General features: G+C 42.5%; 3 protein-coding genes and 1 non-coding gene across 6 annotated transcripts in view; 1 reads left to right on the top strand and 3 right to left on the bottom strand.

Annotated features, from left to right (window-relative positions):
* elf1 (E74-like ETS transcription factor 1) overlaps positions 1–11746 on the bottom strand; it is a 36701-nt gene extending 24955 nt beyond the window's left edge. Inside the window, exon 1 of one of the 3 annotated variants that reach the window (XM_076739665.1) lies at positions 10988–11746. The gene's annotated coding sequence lies outside the window, so the exon portion shown is untranslated. Of the gene's footprint in view, positions 1–1045; positions 1300–10987 lie in introns of those variants that run through there. The other 2 variants (XM_076739664.1, XM_076739666.1) reach the window with 2 other exon arrangements.
* Positions 11747–12017: 271 nt separating this feature from the next.
* trnae-uuc (transfer RNA glutamic acid (anticodon UUC)) lies at positions 12018–12089 on the bottom strand. The gene has a single exon. It is a non-coding gene; the product is annotated as a tRNA-Glu (tRNA).
* A 573-nt stretch (positions 12090–12662) lies between these two features.
* On the top strand, positions 12663–16497 carry LOC143325658 (ubiquitin-conjugating enzyme E2 A). The gene is made up of 6 exons (XM_076738898.1): positions 12663–12949; positions 14119–14199; positions 14346–14371; positions 15010–15099; positions 15270–15358; positions 15447–16497. The coding sequence occupies exons 1-6, from the start codon at positions 12906–12908 to the stop codon at positions 15573–15575; spliced, it is 459 nt and encodes a 152-aa protein (XP_076595013.1). The 5' UTR covers positions 12663–12905; the 3' UTR covers positions 15576–16497.
* A 730-nt stretch (positions 16498–17227) lies between these two features.
* nkrf (NFKB repressing factor) lies at positions 17228–21516 on the bottom strand. Its single transcript, XM_076738895.1, has 3 exons — positions 21076–21516; positions 20571–20695; positions 17228–19550 (listed from the first exon to the last, which is right to left on the bottom strand). Exons 2-3 carry the CDS (start codon positions 20659–20661, stop codon positions 17281–17283), a joined length of 2361 nt encoding a protein of 786 aa, XP_076595010.1. The 5' UTR covers positions 20662–20695; positions 21076–21516; the 3' UTR covers positions 17228–17280.
* Between the last annotated feature and the right edge of the window lie 872 nt (positions 21517–22388).

Genomic DNA, 22388 nt, shown 5'->3' with positions numbered 1-22388 from the left:
GTGCGCTTTTATCTCTGCTGCACTGAGCAACTCTTAGATTCTCACCAGCATTAAGCAGAATAATTTAACTGAGTGATGGAAGAAAAAAAAAAAAGACTTTGGGGAAGGCCAACTAATGTGGTCTTAAAAGAGGAAGCAGAATACTGTGAATTCAAACTTCCCTATGAGCTGAAATGAAGACCTTGTGAGCCTCTACATGACAAGATGAACAACATTCTGTTCTGATGAACTGCAGATTCTGATGCATGAAGCACTGCATGACTGACTCCGTGCACAAGGCTGTGGAGGGCGACAACGGCCAAAACCACAGCGGGTTTCTGTCAACTAATGGAGCATTAAACATTTCAAATAACAACTGTATCAAATGTGGAAAAGCAAATGTGGATCAAAATCAACACGATGTGTAATTACTGATTACTACACCATGAAAAACACATGTGGGCTTGGTCCAGGGGCTTGCAAAACACTGATCCCGCCCTTTCTTCAGCACACCATATAAGGCAACAATTCGTAAAAGAAAAGTAAGAATCAGACATATTACCAAAGATCACTGGTGTTAGTTCTGAATATGACAAACACAGAAACTCAAACTGAGTACTCGATCTCACATGTCACAGAAGGCGTGAACTGAGTTTGAGCAAAATGGTTTGTTATGAGCAACCCAACATAGAATCCTAATATATGAACCTCCTGTGATCTTAGTGCTGTGAATACTGTTTTGCAGTTAAATTGAACAAAATGTGAATTTGAAGTAGGCTTGGAAGAAGTTAGACGCGTAACCTGAATCAGTTGAACTTGCGTGACATAACGTGTGAGGTGTGCTGGTGAGAACGCTACGATAAAGCCAAAGGTGCACATTATGGCGATCTAACTCCCTAGCTGCCTGTCCGCTTACAAATACAACTCCCAAATATACACAACGCAGTAATATTGATTGAAACTTCTTAAACAAAAATGCTCAGAAACCCATTTCAAGTCGTATGTTTCTACTGACAAGAACCATCAAAAAGTGAGAAGAGGAGGAGGAGAACTAGTCATCACTAACCTCAAAGACACAGGATTCGGGTGACAAGGTCCATAATAGCCACCGAACAAGTGTCGATCTCAGTAACCAATGAAAATCGAGAGAAAAGTAGACAACAAGAGTGGAAATGGGGAATAATCCAAGGTGCATTCAGAGGGGGACAAAGCTGTCTGAAGGTGTGGACCACTGGCCAGCCCCACACCTCTTTCTCACAGCGACAAAACAAAACTGGAGAGGAGGAGGGGAAAAAAAGACAATGCAATGGCTGCTGTTTGAAGCAGAAAAAGGAGAAGTGTAGTGGAGCAACTTGTCCTCTCCCTATGAGTCACGCAGCACTGTCGCCATTGGTAGGGGAGCCCTGAGGCAGAGTGCTTTCACCTGGCCAATCGGCGACGAGTATCGGCCCCTAAATGCAAATCCTTTTCAGGTGAGTTCTTCGCGTGGCAGGGATTGGACGCGGCTAGAGCGGGGGAGGGGAGAGCGGAGAGGTCCAACCAGAGGACCACACCTCAAACAGCATGAAAGACGATAGACGGGTTTCTCCTGCAGAGGCGGAGGAGTGATGGAGGTGTAGGTAAACAGTTGGACAGGTATGCGCTTACTTTAGACTTTGGCCGCACAATGTGGGCCAGGCATGGTGATTCAAATCTGTACAGCAGCTCAGAAGTAAAGTTCACATCTCTTTGTGTGCCAATAAAGCATTTAAAATGAATTGTGAGTCTATTAGCCGTGTCAGTGAGCCAGTTAAGCTGCTGACTTGTGGGGGAGCTGCTCTCCCTGCAGAAAGCCCCATAAAACAACTTCTACCAGTGGGAGGTACAAAGAAATGAAACTGTTAAGTCGATTGCGTTTAGGTATGAGCAAGTGCTTCACCACAGAGGCCCAAAAGTTCCCTCTTCCTCCTCCTCCTCCTCCTCCTCCTCCTCCTCCTCTTCAGCGATCATGATCACATGAAACCTCCCGTTGTGAACAATCATTTTTATCATCAGTTTAACTCAAGCGACTGGGTGTAGGCATCGCAAATTCTACTTTTAAGGTGTTGCTATAATGTGCAGAAAGTGTTGCAGATCAGCTGCAGTGAGCAGCACAGGTCATTTTCCTGACACATATCTTGTTAAGCTCATTGTACTCAGATATAGCTGAGACTTGATAAGAATCTTTATCAAAACTGACGCTCAAGCAAACAGGAAGCGGTGGTCTGTGGTGAGGGTTGAGCACTACGTGTCTTCACACTCTTGTCTGTCCACATCTATATATGTTTCCACTGAAAACCCCCTTGTTTTATATTCAACAGAAGAAGAGGTCACATATTTAAATGAAACCAGGCTTAAATTGGGATTGTTGGGAGAGAACATGAACACGAACTAACACAGGACCTGTAGGTTGATATTTTTAAAATGAAATGAACCCATTAAACTCAGCTGCAACAGGGGCCGAGTCTGTTTGTCACAGACCCCCAAATCACCCTCTCAGTCTCCATCAAGTGCTCTCACACCACATATTCTTCCTGGCCTCCGTTCAGTACACTTCAGCTCAGAGTAGAAAGCAGCTGTTTGCTTCAGAGCAAATTGATAGCCTCGCTGTGAGGGAAAGTTACACCAAACAAGCTCCATTTATCAACACCACTGGAAAGACCGTCCACGGCCCCCGAAGCCTTGGAGGAAACTGTTCGCTTCTTCTGATACAAACTCTGAGGGCTAATGCACTGCAGCGCGGCTAAAATCCAGCACAACTATGTAAACACACAAAAACACACATTTGAATCTCTGTACAAACACCAAACAGTATCTGAGGCCTGAAGGAGAGCTGCATACATTCAGCACATGTCTGTCAATATTAGGGATGTAATGACTCAACTATAATGCTGTGATAGCAATAGGCAAATACTATCAACTGGGTACTTTTTTTTTTTTCTCGGTCTCAGTTTATCCTTCAGCCATCAAAAGAAAGAGACGATTCGAGTGTGAGCACAAATTCAGCATATTCTCTACAAATCCGAAAAGAGACGAAACCCCGAATGAAACTGTGCTGCATTCCAGAGACCACTAATTGTGGGTGATCAGCTGTTTCATAAAAATCATCTCCCCAACAGAAAGTCTCTTAAAAATGAGCAAACAAATGGGTACGAGGGTATGGCAGCCATCAAAACCACTCCCTGGCTCTCCTTCAGTGAACACTAAGGGGCACAGCTTTTCCTCTGTGTGACAGTATCTACTGAGGCAGAGGTGACATTTTTTGGTTAGAGGAACCAGAGAAACATGAAAGAACAAAATGTCCCTACATGTCCTACTAAGGTCTCACTGAGGAAGACAGAGGGAGGAGCCCCACCTGCACATGAACTACAGAGTCAGCACAAACACAACACAAATTAGATTTAATAGTCCAAAATGATTTCAACATGTCAAAGAAGCTTGTAACCAATTCAAAATACCTGGTGATGCTAATTTGTGCTCAATATATTTTAATGGATAATTCAAATAATAGGTTTCTGCCTCACCCTCATCTGTTGAAGTCAGCATCTGAAACATGCAGTAAGTAGTAGCAGCCAAAGGAATTCATTCAATTCAACGCTTTTTCGATGGTCGGCTAGTAGTTTTAGTCATTTATTAAGTACATGTCGTAATCCTTTGCTGAGCAAATACTAGAACTGGTTGTTCCATAAGTAGCCTGTATAAGAAATCAGTTCATAAACTAAATCATGATTTGATTAAGCAAATATCAGATTAATTAAATGTGGAAAAAGCTGAAAAAAATTTGCATCAAATGGCTTCACAATGAGTATGACACCCTCCATCCTTCCAGTCTTGAGTCAGAAAAAGTGAAACTCTACAAAAACTAGAGTGAGAAATGAGTGATCTTTGATCCAGGATGGACAAACATGCAAAAAATGCCGTACATACAGGCACATCTTACATGTCTGGGCAAAAACAGACACTAGACTGTTATAAAATCACTGCTCAGAAGAGAGAGGCAGCAGATGTTACACCACACACACTCCTCAGTCTTTGCTTTACTGTGTTTGGAGACATTCACGGCCTCAAATTTAGACTAAACTGTAAAGTTTCATGAGTGGCATGTGAATAATGTGTTATTGTGTATTTTACAAAAAAAAAATCTGTTTGCAATTATTCTCTCCAAAGAATTTACAATCCCTCCAATTATATTCTGTAACACTGAACGCAAACTCACCCAGATTTGCACAACAAATCACATCTGCGCTTTGGGGAGAAGCAATAAAAGTGAAGACGTTTAAATTGCCGCTGCTTCATGACATGTCGCTGGGATACAATTAAAATCAGGCCACAGCGTGAAAACACAAAAAGCACGTCTCACGCGGTGCATTGTGTTATTGCTTTATTCTTACAGTGGTGGTGTATCAAAGATACGCCTTGATGTGTGATCAGTGCGGAGTCATGTGACCTTGCAGGCTATCTGAAAAGACACACCTTTCCTTTGCATCCTAAGAATGGAAAAAGGGTCACTGGTTACTCTTTTGTGCAAGTTCTACTGAACAGAGGCCAACCACAACAGACGCAGGCTTCACTGCCCCCGTTTTCTGTGGTAAGTCCCCACTAAAGGGCAGAGCACAGCAATGCTTCGCGCCGAGGAGCTGGTGTGGTTAAAGCCTGTGTCAATGAATTCCCTGCAACCCAAAAGGGGCACATTAGATCACTAATTGCATGATATTAATCTTGTTGCAATGTCCAAATGTTTATGTCATTTTGAGCTACGAGATCCACATGATTACTCTGTCACAACCTAACGCTGCTATAAAAGAACATTATATGACAGTATTCCACTTAGTTAATCAGGTTACGACAGACTATGACAATAAATGTTATCTAAGTCTGAGTGCTTATTCTGTGGGTCAAAGTTCAGTAAATAGAGGCCTCAAATTGGAAGTGTGTTTCATATTTTTCTCCCACTTGGACTTGATATACGTGACACACTTCATCCCAGCATGCCCAACAAATTTGTACCAGGCAAGCCCACTCCACAAAGACCTGCACTCACAAAATTCACATCACTTGGTAAAGAGCTATGCTGGAGGACTGCAGACTCATAAAACCTGACAAATATTTTGAAACAATCCTTGACAGGATGAGATATGGGAGCCTTTGGAGGACGCACGGAATTATTTGTGTAGCTTGGAGGTCATCGGATGGCTGCCCCAGCCGCTCAAATACAGAAGAGGGAGGCTTTCAGCTGAGGCTGCCAGAGGCCAGCTAACAGGACAGAAGTGCAGCCCAAAGCACTCCAAAAACATCTGTCAGGTCTGGGCGGTAGTGAAAGATTGAATGCAACCAAGGTGATATAAATATCAGCCATTTCGGTTTAAAAGCACATCAGCTGGTTGAGGTCGGACTTTGCTGTTGCGGCAATCCAGTTTGTTTAATACGCTGACGGCCCACAGCGCTACGAAAACGTTATCATTCATGGACAGTGACCATCCAGAGCTGAGCCGGGACGGTGACTCACTGTGGTGACTGGGTATGGCTGCAGACATACAGACCTAACAAAGAGCTGTGTAGGTGTACAGCTATACAGACAATGCATTCATCTGCAACAGCTCACCCAGATGTATGTGAGTGACTCATTAACACCTCTGAGCAGAGTTTAATGCACAGACCGCAGGCCTTTAGCAGATAAGATTCAATATGGTGTTCAGTTTTTCCGCCTGTACTCAGACTAATATGTAACATGAACCATGCGCAGACCTGCTAATGGATCCTTGGAGAAATACTATTGACCAGGGGTCCCAAACCCGGGCTCCTTGGGGTACTGCTCGAACACTCAATGGAAAAACTGACAACTCATTTTTCCCGCTCCTCTCCCTCATACCGAACATATCTACTCTGCATGTTTAGTGGAGTAACGCAGCTTGAGGTTGCACTCCCTGGGAATGGGATCTTTCTCCCTGCAGATACGACAGGAAGTACTTACATTAAACTCCCCGAGAAAATAATCAAACGTCCACTACAATGAAAAATTTGTGCTGTTCGAATGTTGGTGGTCAAAGTGTTTATGTTGACAATCTGCCAGTTTTTATGGTCTAATTTTGTAGCTTCAGAATATTACATGATTACTCTAAAATAAGCGACTGGGGAAAAATCAAAGTGGGAAGAAACAATTAATTTGTGGAGATTTAAATCTGCGTTATCTATCATTTTAGCTCCATTTTGCTCTTCATGGCTTTATTCCGACTGGTTGCTATCTGTGTTTGTCAGCCTTGAGGTGGTAGTGCTAGGCAGGTAGTGTGCAACAGGGTTTTAAAGCTTCATGCTAAATACAGCTGCCTGTTGCAGAAAATTCAATTACTTCACGCACTAAACATGATCCCTGGGCCTGCAGCCTGAGACCCCTTGTATGTACTGGAGGGGGTATCCGGATTTCCAATCGCATTCAACTTATTTTCTGCGTGGGTTGGCCAATAAACCAAACAGGTGCCATAAAACTGACTAGCTGTTGTAGCAGCATTAGGTCGACTACTGCCGAATCCACATACACACATACAAACTGCAGGTCATTAATTATCAATTACAGAGAGCAGGCCAACAAACCAGATCATCTACATCACACCTCTGCAGGCTGTAACTGCTACCTGCAGTCAGATACCGGCAGAAAACATTCACTGCAACGTCATGTCACTTAACCACATAGCTGTTGTTTCTCATACAGACGTCTTATTATAAACAATCAGAGGTTAATTCAGGGCTAAGAGCACGCCTGCTCCAGCGTGAGCCAACAACCAGCAGTTTCTAACCCGAGAGCTCGAGTTTATCTCAAGCTCATTATTAATAAAATGCCATGAGGCCCTGAGAGCATATTGCTCTGTCACTCAGGGCCTAGATTATAATACCCATTGGCCGTATGCAGTTAAATAATTCAACAAGCCTGCGGACTGCCTGTCACTCTGAAATTACCCCAAAAACAAACAAAATTTACTGCCGGCGAAGACAGACAACTGCCCTTCAGCAGACGTGAGGAGCAGCCTCGCTCTGTCATCGCGTGTACAGTATTAGTCACACTTGTTGAAAGAATTTGTTGACAGTTGAATGAGGAAAGCTCGTTTGACTTCTTGGGGCAAAGCTCACTGTTTGAATCGGAGCGGCACTGATGGAGCTGACTCATGAAAGGCCTCCGTGAGCCTCCCGCTGCTACCTCATCAGACGTGAAAAATGAAAGGGTGGAATATCGTTGTGTGCCAAAGTCGCAGGCAAAGCTGGTTTCTATTTTAGTGAGAAACTGCTTCGCGTGGTCAAACTTATAGTAAGCTAGAACATTACAAACAAAGCCATCAGTCCTTAATGTAATTGCACATACATCAGAGACGCAGCTTGCTACACACTGTTCTTACACAGACCTCAGTAGCACCGTAAAAATATCTAAGTAATGTGGTTAAGTAATCCCATGATGTCAACATGCTGCCAGGGTGGACACTAGATCCTCTGATTCATCCTACACTAGTTCTCCCTGGAGAGACAGTCATATACTGAGGCAAAGGCTGTGACAAAGGCAAAACATCATATCATAAGATGTATCTTACTTTCACTGGTATCTGAAGGAGTTCAGCCTTTTCAGCTGATTTGATATCTATCTAATATTTCATCTGAAGCAATAGTGTGAAATTTTGGGGCATACACTTATATAATACTCCTACATCTGTTTGCTCAATATGAAGCTACAGCCAGCACCTGGTTAGCTTAGCATAGCATAAAGCCTGGAAACAGAGCTAGCTTGGATCTGCCCAAAGTTAAAAAACAATTTGTTTATCACTAACTATAAAGCTCACTAATTAACATGTTATATATCGCATTTGCTTGATGGCTGTTGTGGTTTTACAGGCAGAATGTGTTACCTTTTGGTCAGACTCTTTCCAGTCTTTATGCAGAGCTTAGCTAACTAGCAGCTAGGCTTTAGTTTCATATTTACTGTACAGTCATGAGAGTGCTATCAATCTTCTCACCTAACTCTCAGCAAGAAAGCAAACAGGCACATTACCCAAAATGTCAAACTATTCCTTAATGTAAAACTGTTTTTACATAACCTTAACTCTGCTATGATGATAGATCAGAATAGCAGGGTTTTTTTGTTTGTATAGCTTTTATCAGTTTATAACCTTTACCCCCACATTTACTGTAAATCGCAACTACAAATGTCAAACACAAAGTCCACTCATCCTCCTTTACATGCTAAAAATAGTTTGACTGCAATCCTGTATTACATCATGACAATGCACAGATTCATGGAGAAACTAAGCCGTGATGACTCGTCCAAGTCACATGCCTGTGAGAGAGGCAGCATGAGAGCAGAATGAGGTTACAGGTGGAATTTCCCTCGTCTCTAATTTCCCTCTGACGTCATGTCCAGTGGCAGCGGTTTACTGCCCCTGCCTAGCAATCAAACATGTCTGACAAGGTGATATTCAGGTATCAAAAGCCTGGGGTGGTGAAGCAGCAGCGTACAATTAAGGAACTTTGCACACAGCAGTTCCCCAACTGCAGGCCAACATGGGGTATTTTTCGACATGTAAAAGAGGGAAGTTCAACAGTTTTATTTCTCTTTTCACACATCGGTTCCTGCAGTTCAGCAATACATTTGAGGTTTCAGCCATCTCATATGATTGTTTGTTTAGCCAAAGCATATGAACATTGCCATCTTGTGGTTATTTCTAAGGCACCAACTTAATTTACACCTAAGAAAAGGTCATTGCGTAAGCATGGTGATCTCAGTAAATTCATCACACTCTTTTTAAGCTTGCAGGAGTTAGTAAGCAAGTTAACATGCCTTGTAGGTGCATGTGTGCACAGTTTGGGTAAAACAACAGCTTAATAGCTCCTAGATACAAATATCACTGAACACTGTTACAGGAAGGTAAACCTGTTTTTACAGATTACCACATATGTCAACTTGGAAGAGGAAAAAGAAAAAAGAAAACGCTGGATTCCCGTCTCTTGCAAGGCCACTCTGAAAGCTTTCGTGAAATTGGAGTGCTGCCTTCTAAATAGGATAAAAGCTCAGATCTTCTTTTTGTGTAGCCAAATCAATATCCAGCAACCCATTAAGGCAGGCGGGCACATCTTGGGCAAGAAGAAGAAGTGTCTGATGTCTGAGGAGCTCCTCATCACTAAAGAGAGAGCAGCACAGGACATCTCGCCATTGTTGCCCTCGGTCATCATCGCACTCCTCAGCTGCTCAGACTGCTGACGGTGACATCACTGTCACAGGATAAGAAAGCTACCGGGAACTGATTCTATCTGCAGTGTGCTCAAACACACACGACTGACCATATCACTCAAAGCCAGTGCAGCATTAAAGCTATCAAAGCAGAGAGGAAGGAGGCGAAACAGGGGCTGAATGTGTGGGCAGAGGCATGGCAGGATGTTTTTCAAACAAGGGCACATGCTTGAGACAAACAAGACGACTCCACACTGGAGTATATTTGGAAAGTCTTGTTCTGGATAATTGCTTTCAGTGGACTGAAGTTTCAAATTATCCACAAGCCTCTGCCAGTGTTCCCACCATGGGAAGACTGCAGGGGAGGGGGAGACAGGGTGGGTGAAGGGTGGGTGGGTCCAGCTGGTCCTGTCTCTAGTGGGACTGACAAGCTAAAAGCTCGTAATTCTCCCCTTCCCTCTGCTTCACAGCCGCCTCCTCTGAAGGGAGCGACCAATGAGATTGTGTTTGTCTGTCCCATGATACAAGCATCTTAGCCCAAAAATGTAAACATCTGGCAAACATTTAGACTTGCCACAGAAAAGGGTTGATCAACTATTCCACCCCCCCAAAAAAGGAAAGTTTGTCAGGCATTGCAGATGTATATTAGTAGATATTGAGTAATGCAGAATGAGTGACACGCTGTGGAGTCAGACAATCGGTCGCTGCTTGAGTTTTGTCGAACAGGGCTGCAACATGGTCTGTAAAATGGCAGGAAAGACCAAGATGGCATATTTAAAATTCTATTTCACACAGCCAAGAGTCCAAAACAATAATAAGAATCGGATTACTTTCATTAAACACTAACAAAAATAGTAAATATCCACATTTTAGAAGCTGTAGCTGCTGATTGTTTTTGCCATTCCTGCTTCAAACAGTTACTCTAAATGATTAACTGGTGATCAAATTTGTGCCCATTAATTATCTGTCAATCAACTAATAGATTCATTGACTCATCATCTCAGCTGTAATGCCAATTAACTCTAGCTGAAAGTGGAAGATGTGCCCAATTTGTTCAGAGGTCAGCTATGAATGCAGGAGATTAACATTTTCCATGTTTTCCAGACAGGGCCACACCTGGCATCACAGACAGGGCCAAGAGTTAAGGATGACTGTGGAGGACAAAATGGGTGCTCTAACTATTAGTATTACAGCCTCTAATAACTGCAGTAAAACATAACCGAGTGCTAAAAGCTTCATCTAATAGCCTACTTGTGGCTGCTGTCTGATATGTCCAATGTCCAGATGATTATAACAGTTGTAGTTGGGGGAACTGTCAAGGTGTGAATCTCCTAAGCACTAAATGAAGCACCAGATTGTGAAGGTTTTCTCTCTCACACACACACACACACACACACACACACACACACACACACACACACACAGTGCAGTCACATGCCGTCTGACTGACACAAAGGGGAGTCACAGATGTCTATGGAGTGGGAGGCAAAGCGGAGCAGCATGTATCCCAGCGGGCAAATACTCACATCATATGAGTTCAGTCATGCTTCTTTAGTTGTAGCCTGATAAACTCTCTGATAGGCATAGATGATAAAAGGCCCCTGATGTAGAAACTGCTATAATAATCTACAGTAGGCTATTATTTGCTGAAAGTCCTGAATATTTCATAAGAAAGCACCAACAAGAGGAAAAACACATAAACACAGAACTAACATCATATACTGAGAGTTAGTTTGCAACAAGAAAGCGAGCAGTTCCTATAAAACATGCTTTTCAGAGACTTACCCTGGTGGAAGTTGTCATCAGCACAGCATGTTCCCTGACTTTAAGCAGGTTGTCAGCGGCTGTCCTCATGAAACACGGCGACGTTAGATAAACATTATTATCCCGGGTGCGAGCTGGAGACAGACGGTACAATAGCTACATCATCGCACAGTCACCGGTCAGTTTACCCTCCCGCTGCTTTCGAGCTTCCTGACACAAGGTTGCAGTTTTCTCCGACAGGGGAATTCCTAGCAGTCACATTTTCCTGGGAAATGATTGGCCCGGCACCAACTCTACGCTGCAGCCTGGTTGTAACGTTAGTAAGCGAGAGCAGAGCAGCCGGGACGGGTTTTTAATGTTGAGCATTAAGCGTTGAGGGACGATGGTGGACTAAGAGATGTCAGAAAATAATTTGTTTAATGCCTGCGCCATATCGTACCGCGTAAAAAGTAATTAAAGAACCATAAATAGTTTATACCTAATCGATATTAGTATTATTTACGCAGTTAGTGTAATCTACCACCAAGGAATAGCTATGACTTTAGCTTTTTAAGTTAGTTAAATGGTATCTAAGCGAAAGTGGAGGAGTTTTCGTTCGTGTTTAGCTAACTTAGTAAACCGTTGCGCGATCACAGGTGTGGCTTTACAGGCAATTATCTCAATACGATTTAGTCTAATTAAGTTGACGCCAAAAAAAATGGCGGTTGTATAAGCTTACGTTGGAATTTGGTTTGAGACGAGTTTGCGCTGCTGCACGACGTTAAACTTCGATAAGGATTAGCATAGGGAGATTTAAGTGGAAATGGGCATCTTCCGGGAATGTCCAAGCCCTTGTGAGATGAGAGCAATTGAGGAGAGCTCCTCAACGGGCGGGGTCTAGAGTAGGTTCACTGGAAATTATGCTCGTATGTGGTGAAAGCTGTATCAAATAACGTAGAGACATACCACTCACCATTTGTCAATATTTATGTGCTCCCGAAGGAGATAGAAGAGCAGACATTTGCTATATACCATTTAGTAGAAAGTTTCTATACGGAAACAAAAAGACTTGTTCCCATACCGGGAGTCGAACCCGGGCCGCCTGGGTGAAAACCAGGAATCCTAACCGCTAGACCATATGGGACAGTTGTTAACACGGGTGGAGAAAAAGTATTTATTTATTCCATCACAGCTTTTGCCTGTTTGCCATTACGTTTGTATATTTTTGACGACGTTTATACAATGGTCGGTTACCGCAATAAACTGTAATTATAATGGTAGTTACAAGTTACATTTTTTCGGGAGTTCTGGCGAGTAATTCACAACACCTGGGAGCTAAGTACCATCTGGTGGTCTTTCGCTGTTACTGTAAATTAAACAACTCTCAAGATGTCAGGGATACATTCCTTGGATTAACAAAAGACAAGGGCCACCTAAAGTAATTCATTTAATATCGACTGAATGAATCAATTGAAATATTTTAAAAAACAATGAATATGTTGAACAAGGGAATGATGAGATGATCAAAACGCACGAATCTTCACCTTATTCCGAGCAAACTAAATATGGGTGCTAAACATATGACGTAATTTTCGCTGGAATGATACAAGTAGAGAGACGGGGCCTCTCCGCAATATAAAAATATTCTGGCTATATTTACAACAAAATGAACCTACTTCACACAAGCAAACAAGTATAATTCACAATACCACGTTCAGTGATAGTATGAGTACGTGTTTGTGTGGATATATGGCTCGCCAATTCACAGCCAGTCGATGTTAATGTCCACTTTCGAGTGTAAGTGGTAGCGCCCACAGCTAGCAGTGGCAGCCAAATATTTGACAAACTAGCAATCGTTGGCTAGCCAGCTAGGAGTTAAAACAATACGTCGGTTAAGAAATACATTTACACTTGAGCCGCTCACGTTTATGCCAACGATTTAGGTTTCCGTGTAAACAGGATGTCAACTCCAGCAAGACGACGTTTAATGAGAGATTTTAAACGGTAAGCGAAAAGAAAACAACAGAGAAGTAGCTATAGCGAACGTTAGCAACCTCCGGCTAGCTTGTTAGCGTTAGCCTAGACGGCATTCTAACCTACAGCACCACCACCATTAAATAATAACTGACATACAACCACTGGCCGTTTGTAATCGTGTTTTTGTCTTCTGTGTGGGTAGCTGTCGTTAAATTTTGTTAGTGTTAAACTAATGATTGGTAAGCTTTTGACATGTAGCGGTAATTGTTGACGTTACTGGTAGGTAGCGCTGACACCAGCGTTAGCAAGGCAGCCAGGAGTAGGTTAGTAACGTTGATGTTGTGTAACTTAGTGCCGCTTTCGTAGGTGTAACGCCAACAGTCAGGTGGGATTTATTATCGTATTTAACATAATCCAGTATTCCCCGGAACTGGTTTTATATGTGATACATGTAGGTTGTATCTGTTGACTGCTGACTGGGAATACAGCTAAAGTCATTGGCCAGATGGCCCTTCACAACCAGATGAAAACGTTTGGGTGGATCGACACTGTCCAAATACCCTGATCAACGGAGCTCTTTTCTCCGGACCTTGATAGATCACTATCTAAGCCTGAGGATCAGCAGCCATCTGCCATACAGTCACCAAAAACCTGTAGACACTCTGCTCAGTTGGCTGTGGCACATGGTTTCTTATCCCTAATCTACAGTATGTTCCAGCAAGACAGTATTGATGATCATAGAGTCCAAGACCTAATCCTGGTTGGCCCACTGTAGAAATTAATCATCACAATTATTAACTTTTTGAAAAATAATGATAATAAAAAAAAAAAACATTCATTAGAGATGTGGTTGTAACGAGGTAACTAGGCAGGTAAATGCAATGGGTAATTTTAACTCCGATACAGTAGTGCACTATTGATAATTCTTCAACTTTACAATATTACCACAGATTGATGGCATTGTCTGACAAAAGCAAACCCAGGTCAGTAATTTGTATTCTGCTGATACAACGTCCAGCTCAAAATCCCGGTGAAGTGAAAATCTGCAGACTCAGATACAACTTCATATTCAACAAACCTTTGCTGTCTGTGGGACATAATTTACATATGCCACAGGTGGCGTAATACCGTATGTCTAGTGGTAGAGACTTGGACTGTATTTTGTGATACCACTGTGCTTTTACTGTATCTCTTAGACTGCAAGAGGATCCTCCAGCCGGAGTTAGTGGGGCCCCATCAGAGAACAATATCATGGTATGGAATGCTGTCATTTTTGGGTAAGTTAAGTTGATTGTTTTAGCTGTCTTAGTAAACAGTTATTATGTTGCAATATTTACTGCTTGTTTTGGGATATAAAGTAAATGAGAAAGCTGTAGTTGATTTACAAAGTTTATTTACAACCTGTGCTTTACCTGTCTTTTAGCCCAGAGGGAACACCTTTTGAAGATGGTAAGTCCTTTCTGAAGCTCTTTATATCCAAACAATGTATCTTTCCAAACCTGTTACGACATCAATCCAGCAAATATTCATGCTGAATCAAACTTTGGAAGTTAGATTATGTATGTTTATGAATAGATTTTAAGCGGTACCTTGAAAAGTGTATCAGGTGAGACTGTTTTGCGTGTAAACTACCACTATTGATCAGGTGCCCTACATGAATCAGATTGAGTCTATGCATTTTAATGTCTTTGTTTTAACCAACAATCTACTGCACTGGATGAATGAATTGAATTGTCCTACAAAACCAAGAATGGCCCTAGTTGTTCAAGAAGGAAAAGCACTGATTTGGAGTAACTCCGACACTATCCTCTTCAGCATCTGTGTACCATGAAAAGAAGGCTAAATGTAGTTCTTGGGAGCTTTTCTTTTACAGGCGGTATTTCAATACAGGAATCATACTCTTACCACAAAGTCGGCAGCTGATTTATATAAATAATATATTCTTGGTTTTGAACATGACATCAATAGCACCAAAAGAAGCAGTAAGACAAGCTGATGCATACATTTTTGAGTTGGCTACATTACTGTAATTCACTGTTTTTGAAATATGTTTCAATTTATAATATGCCATTACCTTTTACTTTCAGGAACCTTCAAACTAACCATTGAATTCACAGAGGAATATCCAAATAAACCTCCAACAGTGCGATTTGTCTCCAAAATGTTTCATCCAAATGGTATGTGCTTTACTGTCAGGGGTGGATAACAGCGCAAACATTTTCAATTTAATTTCAGTCGCAGCATTTAAGAGTTGTTACATTTATCCTTTATTCATCCCAAGAGAATGAGCTTGTTTTCTTTATCATCCGTCTAAATAAATTTTTATCTTCTGCGTGCTCTTTTGCAGTGTATGCAGATGGCAGCATATGCTTAGATATACTTCAGAATCGTTGGAGTCCAACCTATGATGTGTCTTCAATCTTAACTTCAATACAGGTAATCTAACGGCTTTTCCAGTCATTTATACATGTGCTGACTTTATCAGAAACCTAACCCGCTGACATTCTTTGTTGTATTTTTAAAGTCTTTACTGGATGAGCCAAACCCAAACAGTCCAGCCAACAGCCAAGCAGCCCAGCTGTACCAGGAAAACAAGCGGGAGTATGAGAAGAGGGTTTCTGCTATTGTTGAACAGAGTTGGCGTGACTGTTGACCCATGTTATTGTTCAAGTATGAACAGTGTCCAGCCCAGAATCAAGGAACCACCGATCAAGAAAACAACTGATCTCACAGAAATAAAATGACACATCTTAAAATCCTTCAGTATATTTGTCCCATAACTGTTGCTAAGTTTGTATGCTGTTGTGTTGTGGCATTCACTCCTGCCGAATGCTATTGTTGGCCAATAGCGTATGTTTGTTAAAAGTTAATGTACCTTGTTATATCTGGGTTACTTGCAACATGCCCCGACTCTTTTATTTTTTAAAAAGGCAGTAGCCAGTCTCTCAGTTGTCACTTTTCTACCTGTTTATTTATACATGAAGTAAACTGGTGGGATGATACAGTGACAGTTAATTAGATGTTCTTGCCGTGTGGTTTGCAGTGTAGATACCAACAGTTAATATCTACAGAAAGCTGTTCATGGGTGTTTCTCCTTCTGTTTCAGTGGCCTCTTTCTTTTTGGTTTTGTTCATTTCTGCCTTTTGAAAGCCTTTCAGAGGGATAGAAGAGTTAACCTGGCATGGACATTCATCTCTCTAACAAGTTGTGAACTCAACAGATGCCTTTGGGGGTCTTTTTTTTCTCTCAAATGTGCTCCTGAAGCCATGCCTTTTGATATTGAAAATGTTGTAGCTGTTGGTGAATATTTATGTCCCTCTTCAACACAGAAACAAGACATTGAGTACTCTTTTTGGGCACTTCACTTTGTTTCATTTATAGTTTCATAATGCTGACATTCAAAGGCTGTGTGAGAACGTTTCTATGCTATTTTACAATCCGACAGATCAGCTATCATAATAGGCTGATTATGTGGTTTAAACAGGACGGTGTCTGTTTTTGGATTATTAAACTTTGCACTGGTAACCCATGTAACAAACTGTACATTTTCTTGTAAATAAAATAAATATACATCAGTTGTCTGTGTTGCTTTGTACAAAAAATATCCATCTTAATCAAGTTCAGCCTGTTGATGGTTATCAGTTTTAATTTATTCAGTTATTACAGCTGTGAAAACAAGCAGACAAGTTAACTGTACTCACAAACCAACACATCTGACATTTAACAAAGACCACAGCTTTGATTTCTCTGATCATGGATGCAGCTTGTACTCGAGGAATGATCTCCAGGTGTTAAAACAGCAAACAACATTGCAGGTATTGCTGAAAAGAGATGTATCACTACAATGAGACAGGTACACCGAGCTACAGTTTTGATGTTAATGCCTCTTTGTCAGTCAACTGTCTACAATGTTCACAAAAAACAGTGAAAAGCTGCATATTCTGCCAGGTTCCTTAAATAGCCACAAAACAAAATGTGAATTTTGGTGACTAAAAAAAAACAATAACTCATAAAGCCATTTTTTAAAGTCGTGAAAGAACTGGAGCATCATCAGGACATAGCACTGAACACAAGCTTGTGCAAAAGTGAAACAAATGTCGGACATGGAATGGCAGGAGACAAAAATTAAATTACTTTTCCTACAGCTCCTGCTAAAGCTAAAGTACATTTCATGGCGAAGGAATGCAGAAACCACAGGTGATATCTGAAGGATCCTCATTTATTAATGTGTGCTGTGAATTTGTCACACACGAGTATAAAGCAGCACAGCAGTTACACTTGAGTGTGAATTGTTCTGAAGTCCAAGCTGATGACAATTTTGTCTTTTTTTTTTTTCCTCATTTTGCTGTGCATGCAAATTAGTGAGAGGCCTGAGGTTTCACGAGCTCATATCGTCCCACCTGTCCTTCCTGTAAAAGCTGACCAATGAGCTGGTCTTTGTGTACTTTGCGACTGACAACAAGGAACCGTTGCCGTCCCTGTCCGTACGACTTGCTTCGTAGGCCATATTTCTGAGATATCTGGTGGATCTGCTTGCGTTCGTCATTGGTGAGGTCAGTGGAGAAGCGAAGATCATCCTGGCGGTCTGAACTGGCATAGTTACGAATGATGTCCTCAATATCACGTTTGCTGAGCTGGTTCCCAGTTTTGTCCATGTCCATACCCAACCCTTCTCTGGAGAACTGCTCCTTCACTCTGATTGGTTCTGCGATTCCTTCCCCATCTCGGCCCAGACCACCTCCTTTCCAGCCCATCTTGCGGAGCAGCTGGTTTCCTATGTTGTCTTCCTTAATCTCCTGCCTTGTGGCCTCCTCACCGGAGCGAGCCAGGATCTGGGATCGGGATATGGCATCGCTGTGACCTTCCTTTCTTAGGTTGGACTTGACCACAGCCTGCGTCTGTCTCAAGGTGGCTAAGGCCTCCTCTGCAGCAATGTGCTTCACCAGTTTCTTCGGTCCTATTCCTGCTGCCACATACTGTCCTTCCAAGTAAACTTCACACTTCCAGCGATGATCAGGCAGAACTGTGAACTTGTAATCAGCAGTCACTTTATTAAACTGAGCAGTGTCATTAATGATACAGATTGCATTATCAGAGTTTTCCAGGATAACCAACTCGCTCAGATGCTTCTTTTTGCCAACCTGTTGCCCAAAGCGTCCACAACCATCTGACTGATTGTTCCCTCTGGAGTACTGTGATTGTTGCTGTTGCTGCTGTTGTTGCTGCTGCTGCTGTTGCTGCTGTTGTTGTCGCTGAGCCTGATTCATGCGAAGTTTCCGCACTGCCTCTTCAGCTGCTGCATGCTTTGAGCTCTTTTTAGTACCTGTTGCCTGCGCCACCAGCTCATCTTGCAGGAAAACACTACACAGCCAAGCACTGGTGTTGGGCAGCAGGTCGAACTTATAGTCTATCTTCATGCGATTAAAAGCAGCAGAATTGTTGAGTATGCAGATGGCGTCATGAGCATTGTCCATAACCACAAACTCTGTCCAGTGCTTCCGTCTGTCAGGCTCATACTGCCCCTTAGAGCTGGGTGTTGGTTTATCCTCTGGGTTGCGGAGTGCAGGTAGAAAGGCCGGGGTTGGGCTGTGCATCTGGCAGACAACAATGTCATTGACTATCGAGTGTCTGTATCTGCGCTGCACCACACGAACCTCGACTGGTTTCAGGAAGAGTTTTACAGCCTGCTCAGAGGCCCGGTCCCTCGCTCCATTTTTACTACCAGAGTATCCGGTAGCAAGATACACACCCTGACATCTCAGTTCACAGGCATAACCGTCTGTTGGTACTTTCCTGTTCTTCGGCAGGTCAGCCTGAGGAATATCCTTCAGGTTGACATAAATATACTCAGGATTAGTCTTGCAGGCTTGAATGCTGCGGCTCAACATGAAATTATAGTTTGGCGAGTCACTTCCAGTCATGAACATAGGGTCCCTAAAAGCTACAGCCAACGCAGATGCTACATTGGCAATGAGCCTTTGCTTCTCATCTAATGTTGACTGAGATACAGGAAGAGGCTGCGATGAAGAGCTTGACTGAGAAGTGGTGGGACTGCTCCTGCCCGGGCTGTTATAGACTCTGCAGAATGGCCTGCTCGATGACGGCCGGTCCTGATGACTGAACCCCAAACCCTGACGTCCTGAATCCCAGACTCCTGATCTGCTCCCTCCCCCATATCCATTGTATCTGTGGGGCTGAGAATAGGAATCTGAATTTCGAGAGATGTGGGCTTCATACTTGGTTACATAGTCCTGCTGTGTTTTAGAAATGAAGTTTAAAGTGGACCCACGTCCTCCATAACCCAAACCACTTGTACTGCCCGAGAAAACTTCTCTGTCTCGGTCTCTATCTCTATGGGAACCCCAAGAGTCAGAACTGTACGATGGCACTCTGTCAAAAGCAGGCCTCAGGGAGGAGGAGCCCTGCACTCTGCTGGCGCTGCTGTAAGAAGAGTGTTCGGAGTCCCTCTGTCTCGCACTGTAAGACTCACTTCTCCTGCGCTCCTTATCGTTCTCCTTCTCATCAGCGCCACTTCCTCCACTGCTTCCACCACTGACAAAGTGTACAGGCACAAATTGAGGTCTGGAGCCAAATTTTGACATAGGCATTTTCCTCATGGGTTCGTCTCCTGCAATCACATGACACAGGTAACCAGTTAGAAAACCCTACAGGATGTCTGATTTGACTTGGGGCACTAATAGCTGAATCAATTATCAGGGGTACAACAGGTTTAATATGGTAAAAGTCCTGTGAAAACAGTCTGAAAGTCTGATTTCATTCATTTCTTCAAACAGGACATTCTGGCAGGACTTAATATGTCTGAAGTAGGCAGGTCAATTAACAGAGGCAGAGGTACATGCTCTTAGTGTTGGGTGAAGGGATAAATCTGGTGATAGTCTCTATTTTTCTTGTCAACAAATCCCATGAAAAACAATGAATTTATTGTGCAAACAAATACTGTCTGTGAAGCAAAGGCCTGCTAAAGCTTATTCATCTGTGCCACAGAGCTCCATTGTCCAAATACTGACAAACACATAAAAGAGTAACACGGATGCTCTGGGTGACGTGAACCCTCTTGACGATGAGCACAGGCATTGTAGTATATTTTGAGTCAATCCAACATAAACTGTTCTGCTCCCTTGAAAGCTCAGAAGTGCACCAAATTTGCAGCTGAAAGTAGTCCCCAACAAATGCACTACAGTGTCAAACTATTTGAGCGAATTACTTTGCCTATTTAGAAAATGAAAGGTTATATCTGTGGTCCATTTTTAAAGCTTGACATCATCAATGGGAATGAATCAGACCAATACACAGGCTGGAGGAGTCAGGAAGTACAGATAGCCAGATAAAAACATTAGGTTTTGGACCAGTGGAAATCGGTGCAATTGTGCTGCAACCTGTAACCCCAAAACACACCTCTTACTCATGTTACTGCTGCTACTCTGAGCCTGACAAACCCTCAAGCTTAATATGTTTGGATCCCCCCAAATCTGCAAATTAGCCTTTTGCTCAATCACTGAACTTTGCCTGTGTCTCAGAGTAATTATAAAAATGTGTATCTAAAATACTTTGGAGCATATTTAGGTATGAGGATGTAATAGTGAAACACCAACATAAACTTTGAAACACAACCCAGATCAAGACTCACTGCCATCAGAAGAAGTAGGTCTCTTTTTTGCTTCAGAACTAGGACTTGGGTCAAAGGAGGGCATTTCGCCAGTGCAAGTCCCTTCTGCCATCACCAGCGCCGTCCAAATCAAATCCAGGCCATACCTGTTGTTGATCCCAAAGATCTGAGTTAGACAGCACATGAATGGATGAACTACAAACACATCAGGACATAATGAGTTGATACTCTGTGCTGCCTATAGAGGCTCAAAATAAGCCCTGGAAAAATAAACACCTCCTGCCTGCAGCATGCCGTGACTGAAATACAAACTATGGTCCTAAACAAAATACTGTATTACAGGACTGAACATTTTATTGCTATGATGGAAAAGGAGATAAAGTCAGCTGCCTTTTGTACCAACACAAGGCCATAACAGTGACGCAGTAGGCCGGCAGGGTCCATCTCTCACAAGGAAACATGTCTAAGAAGCTAAACATTTACCAACATTTAAATGTGCTACTAGTTAGCTGTGTCATACTCTTACCTTAAGGTGCAGCCTTTGGTCCGACTTATATATCTGTCCGTCAGCTGAGCAGGAGTCAGAGCATTTATTTTTATGATCTGGCGACTATTATTATCGTGTTAGCCTCGTTTAGCTAACGTTAGCTAACGTTGGCAACCCGGCGGTGACTGCTAACTAGCATTAGCCAGCTAGCTGGCTCAGCCTCTAGCCAGCCCAGCTCCACTTCGACAGCGCCTGTTTGGTCATTTAGTTTTCTATCAGCTCGCACTCAGAGAAAACAGACATGGAGGTTTGTGTCCCTTAAGTGGAATTTCCTCTACGGGAAGTTGAAAGTGCTGCGCAAAACCGACTGGGAGCAAAATAAACCCATTCAACTACCGTTAACTAGCAGGAAGCATCCATTTTCTGGTGGTCCAGCTACAGCAAAATCATGGCGTCTGACACACTGCACTGACCCACAATGCTTTGCAGCTGGAGAGTTGGAGCCCAGTCGGCTGCTGTCGGAGCGCGTTTCACGTGAATGACGCGTTCGTGTGATATGTGGTTTACAAACACATTTACAGTCCACACTTCACAGCAGAAATGTGCAAAATAGTTTCCACTGACAGTTGAGTTAATCCCAGGTTCATTGCAGTTTCACTGAAAATGATTTCCACGTAATGTTTTACAATTTAAAGCCCACAAAGCCACTTTTTCTGACACTCAACTGTACAACCTCTCTATTATTGCCATATACTGTCCATTTTTAAACGTTCATTTTTAAACTTCTCCTTGCATTATTCTGCACAAAGTATTTTGTTTTCATTTCCAGCGGCGGAGGAAGGATCCAGATGCTTTACTTAATTAGGTAACGATATCAGAGTGTAAAACTAGTCTGTTACAGGTAAAAGTTAAGTATTCACTACATTACTTGAGTAAAACGTACGTACACGGAGAGATATAGTATGTTGTAATACTCGCACCATTCATGCAGCCGTTTAACGTGGTCGGTGGTCGATGACTTATACTCTTTGGTGGTTTAATCAATTATAGTGTAAGATATTTTATAAAGTAATCCTACATTGTTGAAGTAAAGTCTTAAAGCCCCTGCACTCTTTACTTGCACTGCCTTATTACACCTCTTAACAGGAAAGTGTGGGTGTGAACTGCTCTTGATTGACATCTACCTCATGCTTCTGTTGGTTTTGTTGTTCTGTGGCATGTTAGAGCTCTTATGAGGACATATCGTTGGATGAACTCAGCATGGATCCACCCAACTTCAACCTGACTACAGATCTGATCAGCCAGTATGATTGACTACACCTGTGTAGGCGAGCAGGACATTTAAGGTGCAA

This window comes from Chaetodon auriga, chromosome 9, assembly GCF_051107435.1.
Source record: "Chaetodon auriga isolate fChaAug3 chromosome 9, fChaAug3.hap1, whole genome shotgun sequence".
Taxonomy (NCBI): Eukaryota; Metazoa; Chordata; class Actinopteri; order Chaetodontiformes; family Chaetodontidae; genus Chaetodon; species Chaetodon auriga.
This window is presented reverse-complemented; position numbering and strand designations above follow the sequence as displayed.